This window comes from Primulina tabacum, chromosome 15, assembly GCF_025594145.1.
Source record: "Primulina tabacum isolate GXHZ01 chromosome 15, ASM2559414v2, whole genome shotgun sequence".
In the NCBI taxonomy this organism is placed as follows: Eukaryota; Viridiplantae; Streptophyta; class Magnoliopsida; order Lamiales; family Gesneriaceae; genus Primulina; species Primulina tabacum.
The window spans coordinates 7,625,072-7,635,115 of NC_134564.1; the positions used below are offsets into that span (position 1 = coordinate 7,625,072).

At 33.1% G+C, this 10,044-nt stretch overlaps 1 protein-coding gene across 1 annotated transcript; it reads right to left on the reverse strand.

Annotated features, from left to right (window-relative positions):
* Positions 1-3,716: 3,716 nt before the first annotated feature.
* On the reverse strand, positions 3,717-9,343 carry LOC142527650 (peptide chain release factor PrfB2, chloroplastic). The gene is made up of 7 exons (XM_075632511.1): positions 8,802-9,343; positions 6,511-6,723; positions 5,110-5,211; positions 4,799-4,936; positions 4,262-4,566; positions 3,999-4,152; positions 3,717-3,908 (listed from the first exon to the last, which is right to left on the reverse strand). Exons 1-7 carry the CDS (start codon positions 9,210-9,212, stop codon positions 3,771-3,773), a joined length of 1,461 nt encoding a protein of 486 aa, XP_075488626.1. The 5' UTR covers positions 9,213-9,343; the 3' UTR covers positions 3,717-3,770.
* Positions 9,344-10,044: the final 701 nt, after the last annotated feature.

Here is a 10,044-nt window from a genome sequence, read left to right on the forward strand (position 1 = left end):
TCTGATTTTTCGATAGTCAAAATCTTCTCTGGAGAACATTGGAATTTTGTTGAATGAAGACATGGTAATCAGTTTGTATATAGGAATATTCAGGAACAAGATTCAACTGCTCTGATACCACTTGATAGGATCGGGTAAAGGTGAAAGAGTGTTTAGAAGGGGGGTTGAATAAACACTAACAATTTTCACCACCTTTTCTTCTTTGATGAGTCAGTTTAGTGATAAACTGATACTCGAGAATCTTGTAAGTCGATATCAATCAGTTAACAATAGAAGTGCATAAATAAACTGACTGATAGATAGAAAAACTGAAATAAGAAGACACAAGATTTTATGGATGTTCGGATATTTCAAACACTCCTACGTCACCCCTTCTATCACAAAGATAGGATATTCACTAAAAGACTTTGATCGATACAAAGAGTTGTACAGACCCACTTCAGTTTTGGACTTAACAATGCCAAACTGAAACTCTTAGTTACAAACTAGTTAACAATACTCAATTGGACTGAAATAACTTAGCACAACTGATCACTACAAGATCAAGTATAATCACAATAACAGTTTGTTCTTGTAAGCTCGAAGTATAGCCTTGAATGCTATGAATGTATACAATAAGTGTGAGCAAAGATTTCAACAGAGTAATAGCTCAGTTGATATAATATTATATCAATCGGGTTGATTCAGAGTTGGAGAGTTTCTCAGCTGCTCTTTTCTGCTATTTATAGATCTTGCCTCCGACGGTAATATTGAATGAGATTTGAAACTTTCTATCTGTTTTTTGCCACGTCAACATTCTTCTGACAATCGTACACTGCAACTTTTGCAATCCCACTACTTGTTGCAGTCACCTTTTGTATAGTTGTTGGTTGAACGTCCTTTTCCTTAACTGATGACGTGTACAGCTGATAAGATGTGGCTGATAAGCTCACAACTGTTTGTAGTAACTTATCAATTCCAACTGATCAATCAGTTGTCTGCGTAGTTCAGTTTGCTAGTCCAGTTGCCTTTGAAAATCTGCATACTAACCTTTAGTTAAGGGCAACCGATAGTTTGCGTATTTTAGATCAGTTTCTATCAACCTTCTTGATCAGTTAGTTCAATATATTAAACGCTCAGTTTGTCAAACTTCTGAAATTCAGTTTCCAACACTTTCTCCCTTCTTTTCCCCAAACCGCGCACCCTAGACCACAAACCGAGCCATCACGCTTCCCTATCATTCTATCATTGTTTCCAGCCATGCTAGGACTCTCTAGTACCATGACTCGACCCAACACAAGGCCTTGATCACAGCTGGACAGCCCATAGGCAGCCTCCCCTCGCGAGTGCCAAAATCGAACCCAACACAAGCTATACACCCTAACCAAGGCTCGGCGCTTTCCCATCTCATTCCAACCCTTTTTTTCCTACATGGGACTCACTTTAGGACTTCTAAACATCATCTCCTTTCCCCTTAATGGTAGCGAGTCCATAAGAATCATAACGTGACTCAAACATGCATTAAAAACTTCAAAACTTTAAAATAAATCCTTCAAAACGTTAATAAAACTTGATCATCATGTTTTTCATTTAAAATATCATAAGTATGCATAATATGGTTTGAATGATGCAAAAAAAGGTTTAGAACGTGCATTTGCGTTTAAAATGCTCGAAATACGAATATCGAAGAGGTGGAACATCAGTGACGAGTAGAGGACAATTTCTATCTTTTTTCCTCAACAAAAACCCATCGAAAACCCACCTTGGGATACAAGGGAGTCAGATGATCGTTGTTGGAAGGAATAACGAGGAAGAAAATCGTACAACGAAAGAGGAAAAAAATTCAAAACTTCCCTTGCAAGCAAAGAAGGGTTCGCCTGCTGTTTTTCTTTCACGTAAATTTGTGTGTGTGTGTGTTTCGGTGTGTGTGTGCGCGCATTAGGGTTTAGGGTTTAATTATTTTAAAAAAAAAAACAAAAAGAATTTCTAAATATTTAACTAAAAAATTAACCCTAATTTTTTAATTAATTAATTAGGCTCATTAAGATTAATAAAATGGTTAGGCCTCAAATTAAAAGGTATAAAATACCTATTTTCAAACATAAAAATTCATTGCTCTCACTAATTAATTTAAATTTAACTTTAAAAATGCTAAAATTCTTAAATTATTTAAAATAAATATTTTCTTAACTAAAAATAAAAATTTAGCTTTTAAATCTTTAACACATTAATCGTCTCAGGTCCTCCGGCCCCGGCCAACCACCGATATTCGCATGAAAATCTTTAAATTATGCAATCGGGCAAAATTACACAATTAATCATTTAGACAATCAAAATATATATTCATGCATCCAAAATCATTTAATTAAAATAATTTAGTAATTTAATAATTTTCATGCATGTGATTTACGTAATCGGATTTTTGGGTGTTACATAATTGTTTTTTAATCAGAAAATAGATCCCACGAGATAGAAAGGCCCGAACAACCGAGATCAAAGTATGATCGTCCGAGCCGAGCTCAATCAAGTGACTATGGCGATGACTGCACGGTCCTGCCAATGCAAAATACTAGGCCAAAACTCTTGCAAAGGAAAAACTCCAACGATATATTTAAAATTTATAATATGATAAGGATAAGAACATATCAGAACGAATCACACCACGAATCCAGTATTCCAGGAACTTGTCTCACTAAAAACACTTCTGGCACCCTCCAACTTTTGTTTGTGTGTTCAGATCGAGATCACAATTATGCTCAGCCCTAACCTGCACAGTACTTCTGCTAAGCTCACAACAAATCAGTAAGAAGTATTTGGCTCATCACATCAAACTCAAGATCCATACTTTTTTTGGTTACATCACATTTAATTTCTACAATTTCGTTTTTTTTTTCCAATTTCAAGTCAAAACAGCTATTTAGTGTCATTTAGTTAATATTTTAAATTTGATTAAGATCAAAATATATCAAACTTTATTGTCAACTATTTCTCAAATAAGCGCCTAGTGGTTGTGATTTTAACAAATAAGTATGATTTGACATATTCAATTCGTACAATCTATCGGTTGTTTGGTTATCTAAATATTATGATTTTAAAATTAATAAATTATTTAGTTTATTTATGGCAGAAATTGTTAAAAAAACCTCTTATCCATACACACAATTATTCTTCATTTTTTAAAACTCTGAACCACCGAATATTTAAATAAATAAACAAATACAGTGAGCGATTACTTTTTTAAAAGATAAATAACTTTTATTTAAAATAATAAAAAAAATTTAAAAAAAGAAAAAATGGTGAACGGGTCCAATTGGATTTGTTCACCATTTTAAAAAATTAAACTAAATAAAACAAAGGTCCTCCAACCCCTTTGGCGGATGCTGCAAGAGTTTTCCTGTATATTTACAATTTTTTTTAAAATGTCAAACCCATGTGGTTTTTGGGTTAATTATAAAAGAAAACCCTCATTCCACAACATGTGACAATTTATATGTAATAAACTTCCAAACAAAATAATAATAACAACAATAAATACTAAAAATATGATATTTTTGATTGATTTGTTTTACATTTTTCTACAGTATTATTATTTTTAAATTATTAGCTTATTTAAAGCTAAAGAATTATAAATAAATATTTAATATAAATCAATAGTTATAATTGATATTGAGATAGCAAAAACATTGCTGTAGGAAGATAAAGCGTTACTGCCAAACTGCGACTCATTACGAATGCTCCAAATGAGACTCACTGCTTGCAAGTTTCGGGAAGGGGCAGGCAAACAATAAATTTCAAAGGTGTTCATCTTCATTTTTGTCCAAGGAAGCAGAAAGAAAGCTCAAGATAAAGCCATCGAGGTCGCCTTCGAGGACTGAGTCAGGATCCGAAACCTCGAAATTGGTTCTGTGATCCTTCACCATTCGATAAGGCTGCCAAAAGTAAGTGTTTGATTAGTTCAAGCATTCGGGGTGATGTAATTCAAATTGTAATAACGAGTACTTCAGGGTGAAAATGCATACATGGAGTACATAAGAACGTATTTGACTGCCGAAATTTATATCGGTGAGAGACTGTGTGTGCTCTGCGTTTATCTTAGCTTGGCGTTCCATCTCAAGCTGGTCCAGACGGGACTGAAGCACAGCCATGGCGGATGCCTTGTTTTGATGCTGCGACCTGTTCGGTTGTGAAAATCCGTAACTTAGAAGAAATGTGGCCATTTGTAGAAACTTTTGTCTACGTTCAAGACTGGTCAGAATGAAATACATAACTCGTTGTACTGTACCTTTCGTTTTGACAAGAGGCGGTGACTCCAGTGGGAATGTGAGTTATCCGGACAGCACTATCAGTAGTGTTAGCATGCTGACCCCCAGCTCCCCCAGATCGAAACCGTTCAATCCGTAGGTCAGATTCATTGATTTGAACACGGGAAGATCCGTTGCCAAGAATGGGAATTACGGCTAACGAAGCAAATGATGTATGCCTTCGCTTATTGCTGTCAAATGGAGAAATGCGTACTAAACGGTGAGCCCCAATTTCAGCTTTGGCATATCCAAATGCATACTCCCCATCGACTTTAATAGTGGCGCGCTGATTAATGCAAAATAAAGAGAATATTATGAAATAAATCACAGGTAAATACAAAAACATATAGAATTCAACTGAAGCATACGTTTTACCTTTGTGGAAGAAAAAACAAGGAAGAATCAAGAAACACATTATTAATTTTCAGAAATGAAAAAAATTGTGAAAACCATAAATCAAAGATTGACCATAAATGTGTAAACATAAAATAAACTAAAAGCGTTGGCTAAAAACTAACCTTTATCCCTGCAATCTCGCCAGGCATTTCATCCACAACAGTTACCCCAAAACCCCGGCGTTCCGCCCACTTTTTATACATCTGCATGACCATTGAAGCCCAGTCCATGCTCTCAGTACCACCAGCTCCAGCTTGAACCTGTACAGAAAGTGGGGTGAACAAATTTGATAGATAACATTGAACAATATTTTGGAAACTGAAGAAGAAAAACAAGTTCAGATAGTATGTTCGAAGATTAAACAAGAAGAAATTTCAAACAAAGGATGACATAAGACATTATCGATACACTGGATTGGATTGCATTACTTCACCTCGATGAAACAAGAGCAAGAATCATGCTCCCCAGCTAAGAGAGCTTCAAGCTCTTTTTCTTTGATGGTTCTTCTCAATGTAATTAGATCATTCAAAGATTCCTACAATTAGGGAAAATATTCAAGATTAGTAATGCATGTAAGTTATATAAATAGCTAAATCACCTAACTTATTTTTACTTTACAAGATACAAATTTATTATTAAATACAAAATGTACAAAGAAGGATAAGGCATCCTTTCATATAATAGTAAAATGAAACAGATGATACAATCTAAAGTGGATTCCTAGGCTCGCTAGACTACACAAATAGATTACACAAATCTTGTTCAGACTAAACCATGTTTTCAACAATTCGATCATCACTTGAACAGAGAGTGAATAGAAATTGCAACTGGAGGGGATGTCTCTCTGTCTGATGCTAAGATTAAATGCCCAAAATGATGATTACAGAGAGGGGGTGAAGTTTATGAGATCACACAAGAACGTACAAGCTGCAAGAAGAACCAAACAAAGACTTCTGTACTATTGTCAATAACAAAAGTATGCGTTATTAGTACGTTATCTCATTCTAACCACAATGTATCAGTTGGAAATGATATTTTACATTTTTATACCAAGGTTCAAGCTCTCCCAAAAGATTGGATGCTCCAAATATTTGTAAGAGAATGCCAGAAGGAAAAAATTATAAAACTTGACTCGTATTGCTATCACACTATACAAATAGAAACATTTCTCCTAAGAAATTGTAACTGAGGGTAAACGTATTCATGTATACAACTAATTTGCATAGCTTCACATATTTTTGTTTCATATACCGGTGAAAAAGCATAATAAGGGGAAGTACTTAGGAATTTGGGTACTTCGATTGATATGTCCATTTGGTAGAAATTCATGTAATGACATACGGGATAAAAAAAATTGAGATAAATGAAAAAATAAAAACAAGACTGGAGTTCCGATGTAAACTCTAGCTGAAGTTATAAATTTAAGGAGATTGGATATCTAAGTTCTAGGAAATAAGATGTAGGGATTGATTGGACGTAAGCATTACAATTTTTATTTTTGGCCAATCCATTGACTGCAATAGCTCAAGAAGACTAATCTAGAGATTTCTTCGCCACATTCACAATTTCACTTTACGTAGAATAACAAGTTATTTCAGGAATCCTATCAAGGACTGAAACTAAATACTGGGGATAAAATTTCAATAACAAGAAAATTTAGTTCACATCTTCCAACATAAAGAAGTTTAGAAAAGATATAGATCCTAGTAACTTCATAGTCCATAGTCCAAAATCCTGAAATTGCATTATTCCTGACCGAAAGTAGAAGTGATGCAAAGGCCAAAGCATTTAAGAAAAGGATACGTGCCTAGAAAGTTAAAAATTGGGGCCCCACCGATTCCAATTCCGAGTCATTATCTTCACGTGCAAGTTTTATCATGTCGATGTACTCAAAAAGTTCTTGCTCAAATGAATTGACCTCTTTTAATTTGCCCATAAGTGAGCCATGCTCACGACTTATCTTTCCTGCATGTACAGGATCTTCCCATAGATCTGGCTTTTTCAGCTGTCCTGATAATGCTTCCACCCTCTGTGATAATCTTTTCCACTGACAGAGAAAATAAGCATTCTCAAGAAAGACATAAACTGAAATCCACAGCTTGATTCGGCACAAGAATATTGATATATAAATTAGCTCAAATTATATTTCAACTATTTTTTCTCATTTTCTGCCACCCTAAATGAATATATATAAAGTCTGTACATAAATATGGAGTAATATCTCAAAACCAAATAATTCTGCAATAGCAAAACTCACTAAGTGAATTTTATATTTCACTTAACAAAAATTACATTTAAATATTTTGTGATTACGACATGACCAAATTCAAACAAAGAACTTGTTTAACACTCATTTCAAAACACCAGGTATGAAAACACATTGGCTAGTGAAGATAGTGACTCAATGTCTTAAAGCACGATCCATGAAGTAACATGGCATCGAGCCATGAAAGAAGACTAATACTTTAATGTAACTTGGGAAAAATCATTCCGCTAAAGCAACAAACTGACGCCACAATGATATTAATGTGCATGTACCATCAAGGGTACTTGACAAGTCCAAATCTTACAAAGATTTTAGGGATTTAATTTTATAATATTTATCCTTATCTAATATTTTTATCCCTAATTATGTGTTTATTTGAATTAATAATTGTAGATTTGAATAAAAGTGAAAAGTGTTTAAATTGGGAGATAAGATAAATTTATTAGATTTCAAAGGAAACAAGATTTCAAAAGAAAGAAAAAATAAAATATAAGAATATTTATGTAAAAATCTATGTAAATCTATGTAAAAAATATAAGAAAAATTGATGATATTGAAATTTTGGAAAAATCTATGTAAATCTTGATAAATATCTTATCTACATTTTCTTTAAGTTGGATATGGGCTTAAAAAGAAAAGAAAGGAAGGAGAAGGCCCATTTAGAAGAATAAAAAGAGGCAGAAGCGGAACATGGAGAGGGAGGCACACAAAAGAGAAAAACCAGCGCAGAAGAAGTGAGAGGAAGAGAAAGGAGAGAGGGAGGCAGAGAACCAAAGAAGAGAAGAGGTAGAGGAGAAAAAAGAAAGGAGAGGGGAGGAAGAGAGCATAAAGAGGAGGGCAGAGACGTGGAAGAAATGAACAGAGGACTACATGGAAGACAGAGATAAAAGCATGAGGAATTCTTCAATACACGCCACAAATCACTGAGAATTCCTTTCAGTCATTCTTAATTTTGTTTTCTTCTATGAACTTAAATATGTGTTCTCACTTTTGTTTTGAATTCATGGATTAATTTTATTTAAGCTAAGACCACGATAGGGCCAAACAATACTTTGTTTGATATTTGGTTTATTTTCAATATATTATTTTTCTTGATTTTAATTATTGATTGACGTTGGTTAATATTTCTTGTTAATAGCCTGATCAACTATTTACATGTTTGTTGACTAATCACGAATCGGAAGATGATTGGTTAAATATAGCAACAAAGACGTCATCAACACATGGTTAAACTGACTAGAAATAGCATTCGGTTTCAGTGTACGGTTTTAGGTGAAAACTGAAATTCCACGAAGATTTAATGCATGTAGATCTAATTAAATTCAATTATAAATAATTGGACTGTTAGATTTAAATATGTTTATTAACTCGAGAAATCGTTTAATAAATAAAATTGGGGACTTCAACGTGATTGTCAAGGATTAAATAATTAATTGAATTTTAACACGTGTCAACATAGTAGAGTTTGGTACCATTGTGTGTCTTAGCTATTTATTTGAATTTGAATCACCCCTTGATATTTGAATCTCTCGTTTTTAATTACAATTATTTTATTTAATAGTTTAGACTAATAATCCACATATCATCTTTATATTTATGTTGTCTAGCTTAAGTTAAGTGGTATAAATTCTAATAATTAAATATTAGTCTACTGTGGGATCGATACTTGGACTTATCATCCATTTACTCTAACCTGACATAGTCCACTGGCTAGATTTATTCCCAACCGAAATCGTCGGTTAGTACTCTAAAGCAAATGTATTTTGAGTAAACCAAAAACACAAAAAAAAAGGGGCCAAATGAATTTTTAAACAAATGAAAACCCAAAAACACGGGGAACTGTTAGAATACGCACTTACTCGTAGTCGTTTCTTGATAAGGTGGATAGACCGAGCAATGGCAGAAGCATGGCTCTTCCAATCACTCTCATATTCAGCATAAATGGTCCAATTATTCGCAATGATGCCTTCCACAGTTAGCCCATCAGAAGTGGATGACTCAACAGCAGCTTGTGAACACGCAAGACGGGTGAAAGTAGTACCATATTGAAATTTCCAGCTTAAATTATAAATTGAAGGAAACCCATTATCGAATTTCCCCCAAATAGCATTCCCAGAAGCTGAATCTGACTGTCTATGAATTGGATCAAGGGAACAGCAAATTTGGGGTTGAGAGAAAGATGAGAGAATACGGGAGAGTAAATGGGTTTTATGGAAGGATTTTCGAACTGAATCGGAGTGATATAATCTTTTTAGCAACAAAAATGACATCTTTTCTGAAGTATCCTGGGCTTGATCATGAGGATTTCATGTTCGGAATTCTAGTAATTTTTTGCCTCAGAACTAGGAAAGGTTTATGAGAAAGAGGGGGAGCTGCGTTTGATGCTTGATGGTAAACGGTATCAAAATGGTATTTGTTCATTTTCACGTATAAAAAATTATTTATATGTAAAAATAAGAGTAAATTGTTTTTTTTAAGAATAAATATGAACTAGCTAACTATTACAAGTGTGTAAAATAATAAATATCATGTATATGAATCATGATAATTAATAAATCGAATTCATTCATACAATTTTGTTATAGTTTTAATTATTAATTGAATAACAGTTATGAAATTAAATTACATATTTAATTACTAGAGATAAAATGTGATTTTTTAAAATTTTAAAATAGATTAAATATTATAGTTATGTGTAAACATTATTTATCTAAATGGATTGATTATTTTTGTAAAAACTAATTGGTGTCAAAAACTCAGACATGATAAACAACTTGAATTTAATTTAGCTATGTAAAAATAGAATTAACGAATTTTTTAAAAAAAATCAATTGCTATTAATGTTTTATATAATTTAAAGCAATTTATGATGTAACATATTTTTTCTTTGTAAAAGTAAGAAAGTCATAAATCAAATAATTTTTGTACTTTGAGATAAATTGTTTTTTAGATTTGATACGAAAGAGGCGTTGACAAGATTTCATGGAGTGGGTAGATTTATTGAAAGGTTTATAAAAGTTACCGATTATTTTTACTATTTATATCTTAATAAATAAATGTTTTCAAACCGATCAAGAATCGGTAAAATCGGACAAGTCGGTC